Source organism: Lissotriton vulgaris, chromosome 2_1 (genome assembly GCF_964263255.1).
Source record: "Lissotriton vulgaris chromosome 2_1, aLisVul1.2, whole genome shotgun sequence".
NCBI classification, from domain to species: Eukaryota; Metazoa; Chordata; class Amphibia; order Caudata; family Salamandridae; genus Lissotriton; species Lissotriton vulgaris.
In genome coordinates, this window is record NC_141687.1 from 2,003,509,993 (window position 1) to 2,003,531,569 (window position 21,577).

The following is a 21,577-nucleotide window of genomic DNA, read 5'->3' on the forward strand; positions in this document are numbered from 1 at the left end:
ATAATTGAAACAACCGGATTTGCAAGTTTGATGATGTCTCATGCCAAAGGTTCGGCCTGCAACAGAACCTGTGACTGGCTAGCCTGTAGACAATCAATTAAACAAGATACTTATCTTTTGAAGAAGTAAACACTTGACTAAGTTGTTTTTAACAGCTACTTCCACTACGCCGTAATTAATTGACCCTTTTTTGTGCAGAAGTGCAGGAATGCATCACTATACAGCTATGGTAATCAGTAATTAAGACAATTACCAGTTGTGGTTTCTAGAAATTCCATTCACGTTTCAATGCTGTCTGCAGCACTAAAACTACTATCTTTTTCTCCTCAAAATTCCATTCTCACACAATTCTCCAGTCACTTTTGTGACACTATAATGCCCTGCCATTTCACGTTTGTCAGCCTTCTGAACACGACACCTATAAATCACTCCTATGGTCGTACCTTTCTAATAAGTTTTACCCTGCTAATACCATCCTTCACGGAAACAACCACCACATGTCCTCTCTATTCAACAAAACACTGTCTTGCTAGGATCGACGAAATCTGCAGGACTCGGTGGTAATAAATTATCCTATTTCTGGCAAGCTTTGGACAACACTCTTTCTAAACGAAACCTTTGCCTGGATATAATGTGGTTTTGTACCATAACAAATTAACTTATGACATATCTGCATTTTCGGGTCAATTGTAAAGCACTGTCCCAATAATAATGTACTCACCCTTTTTAAGTTCTTGTGTCTCAGGTGGAAGGGAATCAAACCTTCTTGCTCCAACACACATCAGTCTTTCCACTCGCTCAGCAGCAATATCCAGTGGACTTGGGAGTTTGTTACAGACCATTGCTGAATCAAAGTGTTAAAGAATCACAACACAGCAGAATGCGCACTACTTCACATGAGCAAAGAACATTTTAAGAAGCAGGGTTCTCTCAATTTATAATTTGTGAAAATACTTCTAATACTTTACAATCAGAGAACTGGGTAATCTAGCAAACATTATTTAAAAGCATTTGAATGATTCTACAATAATTAGGCAGAACCTCATCATATGACTAAGGACCAGATGTACAAAAATTCGATTTGCAAAAAGTGGTCACAAAGTGTGCACAACATCTTTCGAATCCAGTGAGATTTTGTGAACTGACCTATGTACTAATGCCATCGCAGGGATGGTCAGCAGACTACCACAGTTGTGATCATATTTAAATAAATTAACTTTTTGTTAACATAGCCTATTCTCCTTAAAGGCAATGGGTCTAAATTTAAGAGCACACCATTGACAAATCTCAAGCAATCTTGTTTTCCTTTCAAATTTAAAATGTGCAAAGGGTACTTAAACGATCCCATCCCCTTTGCCAATGAGTTATCACCTTGTTGGAGAATGAAAAATGTCCTAGTAACCATGACGGAAAGTTTCAATTCTATTAAGGACTCAGAGGCGAGGATTATTCTGTTCTTTCTTTTATTTTTCCTGCACAGCAATTTTAACTTTCATCAAAAAAACGACAAGTCCCATCTTAACTGTAGCCCATCATGTAACTCCAGCCAACCAATCAGCAGTGACCATCATTCTCTAGGGCGCGCTGTTGCTCCCGTCCTTCCTCTTTCTTGACTGCGATCCATTAGACACCCAAAAATCTTAGTCTTTTTTGGAACCCTCTGGACCTAGAGGAAGTTAAACAAGAACCCATAAAACCATTCTCTGGAACATCGAAGAACACAACCTCAAATTACACAATGAAAGTGAATGCAATCGAAGATGATATCTGGAAGAAGGATACTTATCCCATACGAGGATCTCAGCTGGAAAGATTGTAAACCAACCTATCCGATAACTCCATGAGGGAGGGAACAGGTCTCCTTGAGCCCAGGGTGGGAATGATCCTCGCGTCCGAGTCCTTAATAGAATTGAAACTTTCCTTCATGGTTACTAGGAAATTTTTCATTCTATGGCAGGACCCGAGGCGAGGATTATGCTTGTTCAAAGCTTATCCACTACCAATGACGCCATATTCACGACTGGTTTAAAGTAGAATCTGTTAAACAGAGTCCGTAGACCAATCTGCTGCATTGAGAATGTCTTCCAGTCTGGCACCCAGTGTAAAGGCTTTAGATGCCATAGCTCCTCTTACTGAGTGGGCTCCGAACTGTGATACATTAATGTCCGCTTCCTGCAACACCCATCTGATCCAACAAGCTATTGTTGGTGGTGAAACCGCCTTGAAAGGCTCCCTCAAGGAAATTAAGAGCGGACGCTCACCTGGAGGCCTATGTTCCTCGGTCATGGTCTCGTACTCCTTAAGGCAGCGAACGACACACAGCTTTGGCACTCTGTCAAACGCTGGATATGAGATGACTCTTGTGTCGGATTTAGTCCTTCACATGAGGTGAAATGTAACCCCATCCGGGGTAAAACTGCAACCTGTAATGTCCAGGGCCCTGACGTCTGACACCAAGCAGAGAAGCATAGCCAACTTGGCTGAAAGCTCCTTGCGAGAGAGGTACCTGTTAGCCGGCCACAATTGAAACATGTGCAAAACATTGTTGGCATCCCAGAAGGAGAACATCTTATTTCTGGAGAAAGAGAAAGACGAATTCCCTGGATCAACTTGCATATGTGAGGGTGTTCTCCAGCCAGTGTGCCGGCGATCGGAAGGTGACCAGCAGAAATCGCTGATCTATAAGAATTGATGGTGCGATAAGCCAGACCTTGTGTCGCCAGAGAGGCTAAGAAGTTCATGATATTCACTACTTCGCAACCCATGGGATAGTGGAGAAGTGTGGCTCACTGGTTAGAGCAGGCAGACCCGGAAGCAGAGGTCAGACCCGGGACCAGGGTTCAATTCCCGACGCGGCAGGGTCTTGAGCTCAAATGTCCATGCACTCGATAATTCTCGCTTCAGTGCCTGACCTAATCATGGGTTCACACTCTGCAACTCTGGGCATTAAGCTTGCTTAATCTCCACAACGGCCCCCCACGGCGGGATGCCTGTCTTTCACCTTGGGGATGCCCTGTAGGGGCTATCTCACAGGGAAAAGCCAGGACGGGTTCCCAAGGCAAGCGCGGGGATACCCCTTCGGGGGTCGATTCTGGTGCTATATAAGAAACATAATAATAATAAATAATAATAATCGTGACCGCCCCGAATACACCAACGAACCCATCTGGTCCAAGCCGACTTATACCTCTTGTTGGTGCCATCAGACCTGGCTGCTCCCAACAAAGACTGAGCCACTGTCGATAGGCCAGGGATTTTCCACTGATGCCCAAAATACGCCATGCTACCAAGGACATGCAACCTTGCTGGATTAACGGGTGTGACTCTCCCTGAGGGTTCTTCAGGAGAAGAGGATCTTGGTGTAGAAGGATTGGAGAATCCCAAGAAAGTTCCAGAAGAACTGGAAACAACACTTGAGACTTCCAATAAGGAGTGATAAAAACCAGCTTCGCATGTTGCCTCCTGAGTTGCGAGGTTAGTTGCATGATCACTGCGAATGGAGAAAGGCATACTCCGACTCTTTGGACTAGCCCTGGAGGAACGCATCCGTGGCTGTCGCGAGCTGGTCCGGTTTCCAACTGAAGAAGCGGAGGAAATAATGGTCCAACCGGGACGTAAAGAGGTCCACTGAGCAGGGACCCCATACTCTGTTGAGGCGCTGGAATACTGAAGGAAGCCGTTGCCAGAGACTCATGTCCGACTAACTGCGGGAACACCAATCCGCTATCACATTGGATTTCCCTGGTAGGTACTCAGCTGTCATGGAGACATTGTGTGCCAAGCAAAAGGTCCAAAAATCCTTGGCCAGGTCACCAACGCTTTGGACTTCGTGCCCCCTAGGTGCTTGATGGAAGGGGTGGCCAATACATTGTCCATCTTCAGAAGCACGCTGCAGGTTGCTTTTGTCCTTCGTCCAACACTGGATGGCGAAGGAGCCCGCCATCAATACCAGGAGGTTGATGTGTAGAAAACTCATCTGCTGACCATTTTCCTCCTGTAAACGAGTCCCCGCAGCGGTACCCCCAGCCTGACTTGCTGACATCGGATTCTATCACTAAATCCGAAACGCAGACGAAAATGGCCCTGCCATTCCATGCCTCCAAGTGGTTGAGTCACCAGGTCATCTCTACTCGCACTTCCTCGGGTGGGGAATCTCATCCGAATATTGGAGGCCTTTGCGAAGGTGCGAGGCTTTCAGGTGTTGTAATGTTCTGTAATGGAGCGGGCCCGGGAAAATCACCTGGATCGAGGCACTCAAGAGGCCTACGAGACGTGCGATCTGGCGAAGTGAGGTGGACCGGCGCGCCAACCTTGGTGAAGCACCATGGGGCCGATGACAGGCTGAAGGGGAGCAAGGCGAAATCGAACACTCTGTCTTGCCAGATGAACTGAAGGAACCGACGATGAGGGGAGAAGATGGGTACCATTAAGCACGCGTCCTTTAGGTCCAGAAGGACCATCCAGTTGATCCTGAAGTAGATGGATGCCCTCCATCTTGAAATGTCGATATACCAACCATTGGTTGAATTCCTTCAGGTTGATTAGTGGGTACTGCCCTCCATCTGTCTTGTCGACCACAAAAATATTGCTCAAGAATCCCCTGGGATGAAGTGCTATTGGGACCACCGTTCCTTTTTGCAGCAATTGGGACATCTCGCGATCAACGAGGGAAACCTGATCGGCTGCAAAACCAGCAGACCTGGGCGAACCTCTTGTTTGGGAGACCCGTAGAATTCTATATGAAAGCCTTGGACCGTCTGTAACACCTATGTGTATGAGGTAATAAGCTGCCAGTTGTCTACGAAAGCCGCCAACCTGCCACCCACCTGGAAGGGGGATAGAGGAGGAGAAGGTCTCACCTGGATTAGGGACTTTCTGGTCTCTGCCTGCGCCTCACCCACCACGGCCTCTGGAGCCCCGACGGGACTGAAAGAATTCTTGTCAGCATGTGTCTTGTTGTCTTCGCTCATTGCCTGGCTGGGAGCCTTGATTGAAGGAGCGGCCGGTCGAGCGCCCCCTGCCACGGCCGGCCCCGATAAAAACCATAGGGTGGAAAGCCCGCTTTATTGAAGCTTGCGCCTTATCAAGCGAGGTAAATGTTGTGACCTCCTGCACGAACGGCTCCCCGAAGAGGCCTCCCTGAGCCACTGCTCCCGCCTCAGAAGTGGAGAGGGCGCCCAACTTCGGGTCCACCATTATCAAGAAGGAGCGTCTTCTCTCAGTAGAAAGGACCCAATTAGCGTTGCCTAGGAATACTATGGCCGGCTGTGCCCAGTTCGAGACCCTCTCTGCCGAAAGGGGAGCCCCAGAAGATTTCGCCTGCTCTGCTAATTCTAAAACCTTGGTGAGGGCTCCTGCAATGTCCAACAGCTTATCCTGGCAAGAACGGTCTATCCCTTTCTTGGGATCCCGGTTTTATTTCTGAAGGAACGTGGCCATTCTCTGGTCCACCTCTGGGGTCAAGGCCACCTTGCCCAGAAGAGCAGGGATCGGGCACTCCGCCTTGAGGCACGCATGCAACTCCTTCTCAAGAGGTTTTCTTAGGCGCCCCGCCACAAACGCAGAAATCTTAGCAAAGGGGGTCCATTCCAATGAACGGGGGTGGACCAGGTCCTCTGGGACCAACATGTTAGACTGATCGACACCCTCCAGTGCGTCTGTGACCGAATGCTCCGCAGGGCGCCAGCACCTGGAAGGGCCTGCCTCGTCGGCTGACTCCTCTAAAGTGTCCTCGTCATCATCATCTTGCCTGAGTGGTGAAGCTTGTGGTGCTGTTGGGATGGGGTGGGGGTGGGGTTCCCTTTCTGACCTAGCCAAAAACTCCCTTTTGAGGTGATCAATGGCGCCCAAATCAGTCTCATCTGCTGTGTTTTTCCTTTTTTGTGGGCACTGCGACTGTATCGCAAATGCGTATTGCATGATACACTGCTCAAAAGACCTGTTGGCCTCATTAACCACCTGATGGATGGAGACATCCACGGCGTCACAAACCTCGTCATCTAAAGGGATGACTTGGACAGTTTCTTCCTCAGTGCAGCCCGCCATCGTGATTAAGCGGAACAGACTACCCTGCCACAAACAAAGCCGGAAGAAAAGCCAACCCCAACGCTCTAGGCGCTAGTAGAACAACTACCTGCAAGGGGATACCAATTTGGGTGTGCCAGGCACTGCATGTGGGCCACACAGAGTGTGGGCTGGGATCAAACCCGCAGGGGTGACTCACCCTTCAATCACTGGGTATCAGCTTCTGGGCTTGCCCCTAATCTCCTGACCATGCTAACTAGCGCTGTGTGCACCGCAAACACGCACTTCAGGCAAACACACACACTCGCTTTTAATACCGACCCGCAATGCGGGCGTTTGCAAGGAGATTCCGGTATCTATTGTACGGACCTGCACGAAGCAGGCGTAAGGGCTTCTAGAGCTCGTGCAGGACGGGCGAACGATCGGATCTCTCTGATCCCACCGCGGCTCCCTGTCCGCGCAACACCACACAGCAATATCATCGGGCCGCATTTGGAGTGTTAAAGGCTCCAGGGGCCCTTCTGTGGAGAGAAAAACTTTAGAAACTCACACAATTCAAGCGATAAGACAAATGAACGCACGTAAACACAGATCAAGCACGCCACTTGAAAGGAAATTAACCGACCACCGGAGCAAGGGTAAAATAGACAAATCTTCTGGCCGAGCAGGAAAACAAGAGGAAGGACAGGAGCAACGGCGTGCTCTAGAGGATGATGATCACTGCAGAATGGTTGGCTGGAGTTACATGATGGACTAGAGTTACGATGGGACTTGTAGTTGTTTTTTTGATGATAGTTGAAATTGCTCTGCAGGAAAAATAAAAGAAAGAACAGCATAATCCTCGCCTCCATTCCTGCCATAGAATTCGGTAAACTATCAGTGGGTTGAACTGGAATTGCAGTTACAATGGAAGACACATACGATTGAGAAGAACAATGTGGAAGGGACGCCATAAATATGTCCATTCCAAAATGCTATTTTTATGCATTTCTAAACCCACTTTGTGAATCAGTAAGTAGTTACCAAGCCATTTAAGCAGTTTGCAAACCCTGTCATTTAGAGAACTGCAGGGTTTGCAACCAATACACTTCTTCATACTTCTAGCCCCTAATATTAAATGTCACCAACTGAAGTTACTGCTTTCCTACAATTTGAAACAATTTTAGAGAAAGAAGAAATCATCATCAGTATATATCAATGAAATGCTGAAATATTCCTGCATTATTTACAAATGCCATTCGGTCTTGTTTCGGAACAGGTCCTTATTGTCACTAAAGCATTTCAGTGGAGAGTTAGACAAGAATCATTACTGCGCTTTAATTTAGGCCACTGAGAATTTGAAGAATGTTCCTTGAGATGGATAAGTAAATTAAATTAGGCTTTGTTTAGCAGAATAGTTAGTCAATACCATGTATATAGTATAGACATTTATGAGGTTTTTCAATGCTTCTTGTACCTCAGAACATAACTAATGGGTAAGGTTTTGTTATGCCATCAAGCGCATCTTCTTAATGATGCATATATTCCATTTTGTAAGCAGTCAGTAGATCTTGGTAAAAAAGGATGATGATTTGTATATTAATACTGGGGTTGCATCACATTTATTGAAGGCCAACATAAAGGTTCCATGTATGGGAGTCGAGGATGAGATAGCAAGAAAACACTTGTATAATATGCACCTTCAGTAATGCTTTTTCGGTTGGATACATTATTTAACTGCGAATTCCTGACCTCAGAATACTCCCAAGGTGCCTCGATCGAGAAACATTTTACAGCAGTGCTTTTGCACACCGCTACGTGGCAATGGTTCAGTGCCGGCCTCACATAAGTGCTACTCCTGTATGCTAACTTCAGTTTCCTGTCTTTTTCCCTGTCCACACCACCAGGCACAAAGTGTGAGCAACTGCTAGCACCAGTGTGCTGACTTGGCATCTTTTTTTAATGTATCCACCAGAAAGAACTTTACCAAAGACAAGTACCTTGTTTTGCTAATGGATGCTTCTAACCACAGATTCATCATCTTAGAATATATACTCAAGCTGTACCTCCCCAGGTGGAGGGTCCTTAGAGTGCACTCAGACCAATAAGTCTTGCAGGACTGAGCGGATGAAATGAACTTGCCGCAGCACCCGACTATCAAGACAGTAGTGCTTAGTGAATGTGTGCAGTGAGGCCCATGTCAAAGCCTAGCAGATGTAGAGGACAGGAACTCCGAGTACCAAAGCAGTGGGTGGCATCGTTAGCTATGGTGGAATGGTCTCTTGGACCTCCCAGAGGCTTTTTCTTAGCCAGTGCATTGCAGATCTTACTGCAGGGGGCTATTCACATCAACATGATCCTTTTTTGTACCATCATACCTTTATCTGCTCTACAGAACTCCGCAAAAAGTCAATTGTCTACTCAATGGTCCTAGGTATGACCATGTCGAGGATGAGATAGCAAGAAAACACTTGTATAATATGCACCTTCAGTAACGCTTTTTCGGTTGGATACATTATTTAACTGCAAATTCCTGACCTCAGAATACTCCCAAGGTGCCTCGATCGAGAAACATTTTACAGCAGTGCTTTTGCACACGGCTACGAGGCAATGGCTCAGTGCCGGCCTCACATAAGTGCTACTCCTGCATGCTAACTTCAGTTTCCTGTCTTTTTCCCTGCCCACATCACCAGGCACAAAGTGTGAGCAACTGCTAGCACCAGTGTGCTGACTTGGCATCTTTTTTTAATGTATCCACCAGAAAGAACTTTACCAAAGACAAGTACCTTGTTTTGCTAATGGATGCTTCTAACCACAGATTCATCATCTTAGAATATATACTCAAGCTGTACCTCCCCAGGTGGAGGGTCCTTAGAGTGCACTCAGACCAATAAGTCTTGCAGGACTGAGCGGATGAAATGAACTTGCCGCAGCACCCGACTATCAAGACAGTAGTGCTTAGTGAATGTGTGCAGTGAGGCCCATGTCAAAGCCTAGCAGATGTAGAGGACAGGAACTCCGAGTACCAAAGCAGTGGGTGGCATCGTTAGCTATGGTGGAATGGTCTCTTGGACCTCCCAGAGGCTTTTTCTTAGCCAGTGCATTGCAGATCTTACTGCAGGGGGCTATTCACATCAACATGATCCTTTTTTGTACCATCATACCTTTCTCTGCTCTAAAGAACTCCGCAAAAAGTCAATTGTCTACTCAATGGTCCTTGGTATGACCAATATAAAAACATAAAGCCCTTTTGGGGTTCAGCCAGTGGAGCCTATCCTCCTCTTTTGAAGAGTGAGGGGGACAAAAGAATACCGATAAAGAGATGGTGACGCAACATGCAAGGGTGTCACAACTTTTGGCAAGAATGCTGAGCAAATTTCAGCACCAACTTGTCTGAGGAAAAGCTGGTGTACAGCGTTTGCACTGAAATCACCTGAAGTGCATACTTATGAGAAATGTCAAGCCAAGTTAAGGTCTCAGTGAAACACCTCAAACGATTTGGGAGGAAAAACATGTCAGGCCTGCAATAAATCTCATCACAACAGGTGATTTAAACTAGGACACTCGGTCCGACAAACGTAGAAAGGCCGAAAGGGTCGATGAATAACTCTTAATGGAGCCCACTGCAAGCCCTTGTTAGGCCAAAGATAATTTTAAAAAAATGTAAAAAGACATCCAACAACTCTGCTTATAAGTGGATATCTTGGGAATGCCAGGCCACTGATTTGTCCTATCAACTGGCATGGACAAATTTCAAGAAAGGGCACCTGGCAGCCAGGATGACATACACCACTTCAGGCAGCAGATCAAACAAAGTTAGCTGCCGCTACTGAATCTCCACACATGTAGGTGTGGATTGCGCAGCTTCAAATGGAAGAACCTGCCCTGTTGCTGAGAAAGAGGTTTTCAGGAAGTTGTTGCCTGACTGGAGGACACATGCTCATGTCCAAGAGTTGCTGGTAGCACACTCTTGTGGTCCAATCCAGAGCCACCAAGATGATTTTGGCCCAATCTAAACCCACTAACACGACTTGGGCCTAGTCATTCCTAGTGTTCTTCACAACTTGGGGCACAAAGGTACACAGGAATCCCATGTTTCATTCCAGCCAGAATGCACCTTCTAAAGTGTGCTCTTGGGAAAACTCCAATGCACAAAACTTTCAACACTGCATGTTCTTGACAGTGCTGAAAAGATCTAACCAGGGTTCTACGCATTGTTGGAAGATGCCACATTTCCAGATGAAGACACCACTCACGATCTGCCAGACACCTCCTCAACAACTGGTCCACTCTGGTATTCAGGGACCTTGCTAGGTGGCTTGCGACCCTGCGGCTCCAACCACCTTCACTGACCCGAATAGTAGAGGACCCAGAAATACATTTTGCCCAACTTGTAGTAGTACCACATGAAAGTGATGTTTTTAGTGAGAACCAGCACCAGCCTCCATTTGATGAATGTCAGGAAAGACTTCGGACCCAGGCGAATGGCCTGAAATGCTTTTGTGGAGCTGGCCTTCTTCTAGACACCATAGTCCCCTGATTTCCACATCCCCTATCTGACCTCCCCAGTTCAGAAGTGACACGTCCATCACCACCATCAGCTTTGGGTGGGGATTGGAGAGGCGCTTGACACTGTTCCAATTGCATTCAAACAGCTACCACTGCATTACTCAAGCCATTTCCTTTGAAATCTGGATCGTATCAGTAACATATCTTCGGTATTGGGCCCAGTGGCACTTCAAATGCCTCTGCAGAAACCACATGTGCCACTGGCATAGCTGACGAGTAGGAAGCAGGAGGCTATTGGCCAAGAAGCCTCAGATCTACACTCACCATGGTCGAGCCTGAAACATCTGGATCATAGCCTAAATATCCTTGACACATTGCAGCAGAGGGAAATACCTGAACTCCACTGTGTCAAGGATTGCTCCAGTGAATGGAAGTCTCTGTGCGAAGGAGTCAGGTGGGACTGCAACTCATTAACAGTGAACTCCAAAAAGGTTTGCCATCACCCGACGGTGGTCCACAATGACCCACCTTCTGCAGAGATTCGGGAAAACTGGTATTCCGCCCTCCAAACATTGGCATGGACCACTGCCATCACTTTCTTGAATACCTGAAGGACAATGGTGAGGACAGGGAGCACAGCAAACTGAAAATGCTCCTGGCCTACCTTGAAGTGCAGATAACATCTTGGTACTGCAGGATGGTTATATAAAAATGGGAAACAGTGGGAACACCACGGTCTGAACCACAAGTGTTCCGACTTCGCAAGCCCTACTACGCATGCCTTAACCACGCATGTGCGTGGTTAAGGCAATGCGCAGTAGGGCTTGCAGACAGATGGAAGCAGGAAGAGATCGCCTGGGGGAGGGGGCTGTTTTGTGGGTGGGTGGTTATTTTGTGGGTTGGGGGGTCGGAGTCTGCTTTGTGCGCTGCGGTGGCTCAGGGTTGGTTTAAGATGGGCTGGGGGGTGGGTCAGGGTACTTTTGTGGGTTGGGGGGTGGGTCAGGGTCAGTTTTGTGGCCTTGGTGGAGGGTCTGGTAGTTTTATGGGATGGGAGGTGGGTCAGGTGTAGTTTTCTAGGCTGGGGCAAATCGGGGATAGCCTTCAGGCTGGGGGGTTGGAGGTAGTTTTTAGGGTGGGGGGTTTGAGGTAGTGTTTAGGGCTGGAGGGATTGGGGCTAGTTTTCAGGGCTGGGGTCGGGGGCTAGTTTTCAGGCCTAGGGGGGTGCAGAAAGTTTTTAGCGCTGGGGGTGTCAGGGGTAGTTTTCAGGGTTGGGGGTTTGGGATAGTATTTGGGGCTAAGGGGGTGTTGGGGTCGTTTTTTAAATTAGGGGTTAGGGAATTAGGCCTCAGGGCAGGAGAGGGGGATGGGTAGTCAGTGTAATTATTAGGGCTTAGGGGAGGGCTGGACAGTTTTTAGAGCTGGGTCAGGGCTGGCCAGGGTCAGGTTAAAGGACAGGATTAAGGGACAGGGTTTTAGTAATAAGGGCAAGGGGAGGACACAGCAATGGGGTTCGGGACGGGGTAGGTGTATTTGCACCTCAGGGGGTGGCGACCTTAGCCACGCATACCCCTTCCCGAGCATGCCATGGTAAAGGCATGCGTGGTAAAGCAATGCTAGGTTAAGACGCTGTCATTATTCAGATCACGTGGTTTAGGCATGCGGGGTTAGTGGAACACGTCGTTCCGTCATACAATCTATAAAAAACCACATCCTGTTGGTCCAAGGACACCAACAGTCGCCCAGGTCAGATAAAATCTGTACCAGGTTACGCATTCTGAATTTGTCCTTTAGCAGGAAGGCATTAAGAATGTCAGAGGTTCAAAACAGGCCAGAGGCTTTCTTTGGAATGAGGAAATAGGGAGAACAGCAACCTGCTCCTCTTTTAGAGTCTGGAAACCTCTTGATGGTACCTCTGGAGAGCAACAACCGCATTTCCTATTAGAGAATGGACAGGTGTCTATCTGACATTCTCTCTTGTGTGGGAGGAATAGTAGGCAGAGCAGATGTAAACTGTAGTTCATAACCATTTTGAATAATCTGTAAGACCCATCTGTTAGACGTGATGGATCGCTAACCTGGGAAGAAATGTGTAATCCTGCACCCACAGTTTGGGTATGGGCCACTAAAGAGAAACTAAAGTGGTTTGGTGGTCGCTGTAGCAGGGGAAGAGACACTGGAAGGCTGATTGATACCTGCCAGACACACGTCCACTGTCTCAAAAGGGCTGGAGAGTGTGATACACCAATTGGGAAAGGAGTCTTCGTCTGTACACCAGCCCTCTTATATAACCTCTAAATGTTTTGAAAAAATGCAGAAACTGATTGGCAGGTGTAAACAGCCCTAAAGGGTGCACCGTAGCTCCACTGTCCAAACAGGTGAGACTCATTAAAGGTCATATACATGACAGAGTCCTGTGCATCTGTGGAGAATCCTGTGGAATGCATCCATGTGTGTCGATGAAGTGCAACACTAGAACCAACTGCTTTAGACTATTGTCTAAATAAACTTTGATTTTACTACTACTAAAAAAAAAAAACTGCTCTCCCCAGGCAATCAGTCTTGTCGAGACCTGCACAAATAATATATTTGGTTACGTCCTGTCCATCACAAACCATGTGAGATAAAGAGGCCGTAAGGTCTTTTAGGACTTCCAGGAAGATCTTGCTGGCCATGTCCTATAAGGCATTTGTGGAAAGACCAAGCAAACAAACAGTATTTATGGATCGCAGTGCCAGACTGGCTGAAGAAAACATATGCTTAGCCCCAATCTTCCTAGATTCTCTATCCAGATCAGTATTTACACTTTTAAGCCTGCACAATAAGGCTCTCGGGCGGGATGCCTGGACAAATGAAATAAAGCTCTCTTGCGTGGAGTGCTTGGTGAGAAACCAGTCTCATCGCAGTGCCAGACTGGCTGAAGAAAACATATGCTTAGCACCAATCATCCTAGATTGCCTATCCAGATCAGTATTTACATTTTTAAACCTGCACAATAAGGCTCTCAGGTGGGGTGACTGGTGGGAAACCAGTCTGTGCTTTCTTGCCACATGTCTATTCATAGGCCTATTCACAGGAAGGCAAAAACAAACCCTCAACCAGGTGGCCATTGTATTATCATAGATGACATTGTTAAAAGAAATCAAGGGCTCAGATGTAGCCGACACATGCTGTAAAATCACTGCTAGAACATTTGTTTTGGTCTCAAATGAGGGTAGGTGCAATTCTAGAGTCTCATTGGACCACCACTGCAAATGAGGAACTATATTCCGTGGGTGGCCCAAGAGGGGAGCCAAGTTCTGTCTCATGCCATTTGCAAAGCCCACTGGCATTCCGTAAGTCCATGAATAAGGCATCATAAGTGTAGTAAGTGGGGAGCAAGCTATCTCAGTCATTGTTGGACCCGGCCCTTTAGGCAGGTTCACCCCGAGACTTTTTGCTTTTTCCTAGCCTGTTTCTGGAACCTGGTGTTGGTGATTTTAGGCCTCTGCGCACTTTTTCACTGTGGTACAGTGTAAAGTGCTGGAGCTCTCTGTGTATGTATGGTGAGTGACCTGCCCTCCCATAGGAATGAATGGGGAATATGTATGCCCATGGTAGTCCCTGATGTGTGGGGAGTGCAGGGGCGAGTTTGGTATGTATGAACTCGTGAGAATTAATGCTGCAAAATGATATATGCGGCATGACTGTGTCTAGTCTAGAAGTACTACTTTTGGAAGTTGGCATATTTGTGTAAGTTGGTGCTGGCGTGTGATTGGCTGGTGAGCCTGGGCTGGCCCAGAGTGCCTGGGCCTGCTTGTGGATTGACTGTCTGGTTTGAGGATGACAGGGGCTGGAGAGCCCAGGAGGTTGTCTGAAGTCAGCCCATGGATGAAAGGCAGCATCTGCTGCCAGGGAAGTGCGAGGAGATGGCACCCGATAGTGAAGGGCTGTGCCTGCCTAACTACAAAGCTGGCTCCACCTCCCGCTGGGCGACTGTCACCTCTGTCCCTGATACTGAAGGGACTTCCCTATAACCAGTTCTAGCTGGTTCTCACACTGCCTGCTTCAAAGGACTTCAAAGGACTTCAAAGACTTTTTACTGTATAAGAAGGGGCTGTGCCCCCTTCCAAAATGTTCTTGTTTCTAACTTGAATCTGCCAGGGGCATGCTGCTGCTGGGGCTCAGGGGAATCCCTGAGCCCTGCCCAGCTCCTGGACTCCTGATGGACTGCTGGGGGACTCTTCCTGACTGTCCCCCTGCCTACTGCATTTCTTGAAGGACTTTCCTTGCTGGGGGCTATGCTGCTCCCACTTTATGGTTCCAGGACTGCCTGGAAGGACCTCGTCGCTGGACTGTGTGTCCTACTTTGCTGGGGGACCTCTTTGCACTGCTGTGTCCCCCCTGAAACTGCCGTGTTCGCTAAGATCTGCTGTGCCCTCCTGCTTGCCTTGCTGTGTGTTCCTGGAAGCAGGAGTTCGATCTGAAGAATCGGGAGAAGAGATCGGTTGTGGGGCGCGCTGGCTTCTCTGAGTGTCTAGGAGCGCCGCGCTGAAGATTCCCTACAGCTGTACCCTGTTCGACGTGCTCATCGGCACGCGTGGGGCTGAAGAAGTGTTGTCGGTGTTCCCAAGGGGTTAAATCGCACTCCATGTGGAGTCGCGTGACCTGTGACCCCGGGAGCCGTAAATTCTTGCCATCGGACTTCACCGCCGCGGCCTGGGGCCCGCGGAACCAACTTGCAACTGATCGGCCCCTTGGCTGAAGCACGAAAGGGCCGCGACCTGATTGGTTGTTGCCTGGAGGCTCGTCGGAGAAGACGCGCTGTGATTGGCCGCTGCTGTAGGCCTGTTCTCTTGAGCTGCGCATCCATTGGAGGAAGTGCCGCCGCGTCATCGGAAGCTGTCCCGGGAGCCGCGCTGTGAGTGGCTGACTCCGGGGAACTCCTCGACGTCAGCGAGAAGCCTGCAAACACCGCGACCGGATTGGACAAGCCGCATTGAGCCCAAGAGGCCTGCAACAACGATCGTACCTGCAAGGATGCCTGACTGGCGGCCCGCCTGCACTGAGGAGCCACCGGTGAGTGGGGCAGACAAAGGGGAGAAGCGCCGGGACACATTGTCGGTGTCCCCCCCCCCCCAGTAGCGCGAGCCCGCGCTCCATGGCAGTATGAAGCCATGAAGGCTTCAAGGGTGGGCCCCAGTTGGCAGTGGGTCGCCCCAACGTGTGTGAGCCCAGAGAGGCTCTGGGGGGCCATTTCTTGATTTACGAGCCCGGCGAGGCTCGAGGGCCCTTTTGTTGTTGCTGGTCAGGGCGGCCCCGATTGGCAGCGGGTCGCCCCAACGTTAGAGAGCCGTGTGGCTCAGAGGGGCCATATTGTGGTTAAGAGCCTGTTTGGCTCCAACGTTTGGCTATTTGCAGTATCAGAGCCTGTGTGGCTCCAACGTCTGGGGCATGTGCGATATGCCCAGAGCCTGTGTGGCTCCAGCAGTGGCGCAGTTTGCGCCTAAGGGCCAGTGAGGGCCCTGGCGCAGTTTTGTTGGTCCTCAGCTGCCCAGCACTTTGTGGGCAGCTGCCACGTTTAGGCTTTTGTACTTTGAGACTGGCGCTGCATGGCAGCGCACCCTGACATTGAGACTCAGGACGTCTGAGCCCCAACAAGGCCAGTTGGCCTAGGGACTGCCACAGGTGGTGGCTTATGTAAGTTTTTGCGCAATTGTATGGTTATTGCACCTCTGAATGTGATTTCTTGCATCATGTGTTATTCCTGCACCTCTGAATGTTTTTAGACATCATGTGATTCTTGCGCTATTGTATTGCTCTGGCACCTCTGAATGCTCTTATGCATTATGTGTCTTTCTTTTCATGCGCTGCACCTCTGAATGTTTTAGGCATCATGTGTCTTCTTGTGCTGCACCCCTGAATGTATTTTATTGCATCATGTGCATTATTCTTAACACCTCTGAATGTTTTAGGCATCATGTGTTTCTCTTTATTACTCCTCTGAATGTGTTTCATGCATCATGGGTAATGTGTTCTGGTATACCCCTAAATGTATTTTATTCTTAGGTGGTTGTCCTTTTTAGTACAGGTGGTCCTAGTAAGGTCCTGGTTCCTGTTACCAGTGGATACTGGTTGTGATCTTTGTGATTACCATTTTATGTTTATTATTTCTTATTCTAGAAGTGCTATATCTGAATCTGACAGTGGCCCATGTGGCCCTGTCTTGTAAATAATCCCTTATGAATGTTGCCGTGCCAGTTGGCACAATGTACATGTGTGATTTTTATCTGATATGTTTTTTGACAATACAAAAGTTATTCTATAATAACCTGGTGTGGAGTTCCTTTTGTGGTGTGCCTAGTATGTTGTTGCTGTTGTGTGCTGGCGCAAATGCTTTACACATTGCCTCCGAGTTTAGCCTTACTGCTTGTGCCAAGCTACCAAGGGGGTGAGCAGAGGTTATCTTGGCGTGTGACTTCCTTGCCCTGACTAGAATGGTGGTTTCTGCCTGGCTTTGGCGTCAGCCTTAGCCTACCAGAAATAGCCAGTTCTAACAGTCATCCTCCTCAATAGCTTGCCCCCTGCTTTGGCATTAGATCAGAATAAGAAGCAAGAAACAGGGAGCGCAAGGCTTGTAAGCGGAAGATGGCGGATGCGTGAGCCCGAAGCTCTGCGCCAGCCAAACAATGATCCTGACTACTGGTGTCGGCCGGAGCCTGGAGTACCTGGCGGTGGGGCCCTGGGCACTTGTAGGGGGCCCCCGAAGAGTTTATGGAACGTTCCGAGACGTGGGGATAATCACTGTTGAGGCGTCAGCGATAGTGCAGCTGCGGGAGTTGTGAGCACGACGCAAAGGCCTGACAGGGGAGACCCGAGATCGGAAGACCCCAATCCAGCGAAGCCTGGGGCCGTCCTCCTTCCCACAACGAGAGAACCTGGCTGAGTGAGGCCTGAGCAGAGCGCCAGAAAGCTGGGCTGCGGTCTTGAAGATACTGGGGCGTGGTCGCGACCTGGCTGGGGCTCCGAGCGGAAAATCCCTGACGGGAGACACGGAACAAAGATCCTGACACCGGAGAGGCCCCAGGATGCGGCAGCCTCAGGAAGACTACCTTTACTGAGGTGAGGTGGGGGCAGGGACTGCATTGTCCCACCACAGTGCGTGTGCAGCCCTGTACATAGACCTGGTAGTAGTCACAGGGTCTACCTCGGGGTCCGGGGGCAGAGAAGAAAGGGCAGAGCAGGCCCTGAAGTGCTCAGAAGCCCTAATTGGATAAAACCGGATTTTGGGCATTCAAAGTGACCTGCATGTGGTGGTAGTAATCTGGGGGCCTGGCTGAAGAGAGGGAACACCGGCTGCAGTTTGGGATGCACTGCCTGGGGGCCTCAGCTGGGTGCTACCAGAGGGCAACCGACCTGGGAATTGAGGCCTGTAGGCACTGAGAGGCGGACTCCTTTGCAGCCCGGTTGAGTGGAGAAGATCGGCTTGGCCCCATCTTGCACAGTATGTAGCTGGAAAAGACTGGCCAACCCAGACCAGAGGTCGACGATCACGACACAGCCATAGACCACAAGTCTGGGAAATATTAGAGGACCTACTAAGGGCACGTGGAGGCTAGACAAGTCACTGGCCACGCTGGTGTCTTACACTCACAAAGTAGGCGGATTACAGCGCAGATGTAGAATACTGCTTCAATAGATGCATTGTCTATCTATAGCAGGCAAGATGGGTAAACCAAGGGCGAAGCAGACAGGGCTGCATCGGAACTGGATGAGATGACCCAGGACCCCAAGGAGAAAGACACGGGTAATATCCTCCCAGAAGATCCTGTCCAACAACACCTAACTAAGATCCTAGACGCAATGGCAGACACCAAAGCTACGTTACATCAAGATATCAGCACAGTGCGGAACTGGTGCCGCAACAAAAGGCAATGTCGCTACAGATGGGGAATCTGACAGGGTTCGCCTATTGGAAAAGAGGCCAGAAGATGCCGAAGGGTGAAATAGTAGAAATAATATCAGGGTCTTGGGCCTACCGTTGGATCGGATGGCAGAGACATGGCTGCCTTTCTAGAGCACTGGCTCCAAATTGTGGTGGCACCGAAGGGCCTGTCAACATTTTACGCCTTAGAAAGAGTGCATAGAGTCCCTGTTACACCGCCGCCACTGGGGAGGCCACCGAGGCCGGTAGGGGCAAGGTTGCTTCACTATAAAGATAAAGACAGCCTACTGCAAAAGGCCCGGACAGACAGTCCATATATGGTGGATAACAGCAGAGTTTCAATCTTACAAGATTATATGCTGGAAGTACAAAAGCGGCGGGCCTCCCTTTTAGAAGATATAAAAGCTCTACGTGAAGAAGAGCTCCAATACACCCTGATGTTACCGGCCCGGCTGCGTATACTCCTAGATGGGGAGGCTCACTTCTGTACTGATCCTAAAGGGGCCTGGGATTGGATCGAAGCTTACAGAACGGAAAGACCGCAGGCAACACAGAAAAGAGAGACGCAGACCCAAGTCCACGAACCCAGGAAACGACCCTGGAGGCAACTGGGACGTAGTGGCTCAAGTCCTTGTGCCTAAAAGAAACCGAGCCCTTCACAGACTGAGAGGGAAAGGGCAGAGGTGCTGCAGGCAGTGGCTGCACTTATGCAAGACAGGAAATCCACGTCAGATGTAGGTTCACGCTCGCTAAGGGGGTCTGAGGGTTCGGGATCGGACTCCTTTCGAGCGGACAGTCTGGTTCTTTCGGTGGTAACCCCAAATACAGCAGATAAGTTTGCTTGAATTGGTGGAGTGCCGTTGAAGCTTGGGGGCCTCTGCTGGGTTGGGAGGCTGGGAATGGCCAATTTGGGCTGGTGCTGTATGCGCAGGGCTCTTACTCCTGGATAGAGTCTACATTTGCTACTCCCTCCTACGTTCCCTCTTTTCGTGGGGTTTGGACCTTACCTAACTGACAATGGTTTGTGCATGGATTGGGCGTCTGGCTGTTTCCAGACTGTCCTGGGATCGGGGAGTTGTACAAGTTGGGGGTCTTTGTGTGTTTTTTGTTCTTTGATATGCGGCAATAAGATGGAGCCTGTGATTGGAGGGTCAATGATGCGGGAGGGTCTCGAGGTTTGGGTTGAAGGATATTGGTCACTAAAATGGCACCATCACAAGTGGTAGTAAGGTTCTAACCTGGAATATTAGAGGGATGAGGTGTACGTCAAGTCACCATAATGTGTACACCTACTTAAAGCAAAGAGGGGTGCACATAGCCCTCCTTCAGGAGACCCACCTAATTAGAACCAAAGTTGATAAGTTGCATAAGAGGTGGAGACGGTGGCTGTTTGCAACCAGCTTCTCGGCTTATACTCGAGGGGTATTGCTTTGGATACGATAAGAGGTTCCCTTTGAGCTTACACATTTGATGATTAACAGCGAAGGTAGATATGTGTTTATTGTGGAAAGACTGGCGGGCCGGGAGGTGATGCTGGGCAATGTGTATGCACCTAATTATGATCAGAGTGCTTTCTCTGCTACTCTCTCGGCTCAAATGGCTGAATGTATGGGGGGTATGCTGTGATTGGAGGAGATTTTAATTGTGTCGCAGATGTTGTGGTTGATAGATCCCACCATCCTATACCCGGTGCACGGACTCACCGGACAGCAGCAGGCTTCTGGAACTGGAAGAACCATCGGGGGACAGAGGACAGCTGGAGTGTGCAGCACGTGACAGATCGGGTATAATCCTACTTCTCCACTAGCCACCAGGTACATACCAGACTAGATACCTTTCTATGCACACCGTCCTTTAGCGGCTCAGTCACACACACAGAATACCTTGGACGGACTCTTTCAGATCATGGCCCACTCCTGGTGCACCTCCAGCCTCTGAAGAAACGCCCAGAGGCTAGATTCCTTTGAGCAGGCTGAACACCCTGATACTAGAAGACGCCCTTACTAGGGAGGTCCTGGGTACACTGATTGAAACATTCTTTTTCACTAACGCTTACACAGCATCCTCAGCGTTGGTGGAGTGGGAGGCATTCATAGTGGTGGTGAGAAGTCATTGCCTGGGTCAATCGATCGGTGTGCAGCGAGACGTTCGGCAGGAGCTGCTGGATTTGGAGGCTAAGATTAAACAGTTAGACAATTCTTAGGGGAGGGATGACACAGTCATATTGAGTTTGGAGTCAGCGCAGGCGAGCTATGATGATGCATTGGAACGGGGCTGCGATGTCACAACTACCGGGAATACATGGATAAAGTGCACAAGGTAGAGGGGAAAGCAGGATGCTTACTGGCATGGCTGATCAAACCCGAATCCCGGGGAGCGTTGATTACCCTGGCTCAGACGGATGCGGATGACCCGGTCTACTGCCCTGAGGCAATTTATGCCCTATTTCAAGACAATTATGAAAAGCTATACACAGCCCCTCTGTTGGTCCCTCATTCCATTATACGAGACTTCCTTGATAGTCTCCCACTGCGGTCACTAGATAACCAACTACATGATGAGTTGGGGGGTCCGGTGACACTGCAGGAGGTTCTTGTGGCCATTGTGGATATGGCATATGGTAAAACACTGGGACCGGATGGTCTACCAGCAGAGTTTTATGCAAAATACGTTGATAAGATTGCACCACACTTAGAGATCATGTATGAAGAATCCATGAATCTCTGCAGACTCCCAGAGTCCACCCGGAACTCGTTGGTGATCCCCCTCACTAAGACCACGAAGAAGGGAGCTCAGGTTAAGGAATGTAGACCACTGTCTATGCTTAACTTGGACTTTAAGATACTCATTAAAATCCTGGCACTTCGACTGCTACCGCATATGAATGACGAGACATTCGGCAGGAGCTGCTGGATTTGGAGGCTAAGATTAAACAGTTAGACAATTCTCAGGGGAGGGATGACACAGTCATATTGAGTTTGGAGTCAGCGCAGGCGAGCTATGATGATGCATTGGAACGGGGCTGCGATGTCACAACTACCGGGAATACATGGATAAAGTGCACAAGGTAGAGGGGAAAGCAGGGTGTTTACTGGCATGGCTGATCAAACCCAAATCCCGGGAGCGTTGATTACCCTGGATCGG

At 49.0% G+C, this 21,577-nt stretch overlaps 1 protein-coding gene across 4 annotated transcripts in view; it reads right to left on the reverse strand.

Moving 5' to 3' along the window:
- EFL1 (elongation factor like GTPase 1) overlaps positions 1 to 21,577 on the reverse strand; it is a 1,188,367-nt gene that overhangs the window by 925,511 nt on the left and 241,279 nt on the right. For all 4 annotated transcript variants that reach the window (XM_086958226.1, XM_086958223.1, XM_086958224.1 and 1 more), the window contains exon 11: positions 722 to 844. In XM_086958226.1, coding sequence (XP_086814352.1) covers positions 722 to 844 — 123 coding nt within the window. The remainder of the gene's footprint in view (positions 1 to 721; positions 845 to 21,577) is intronic.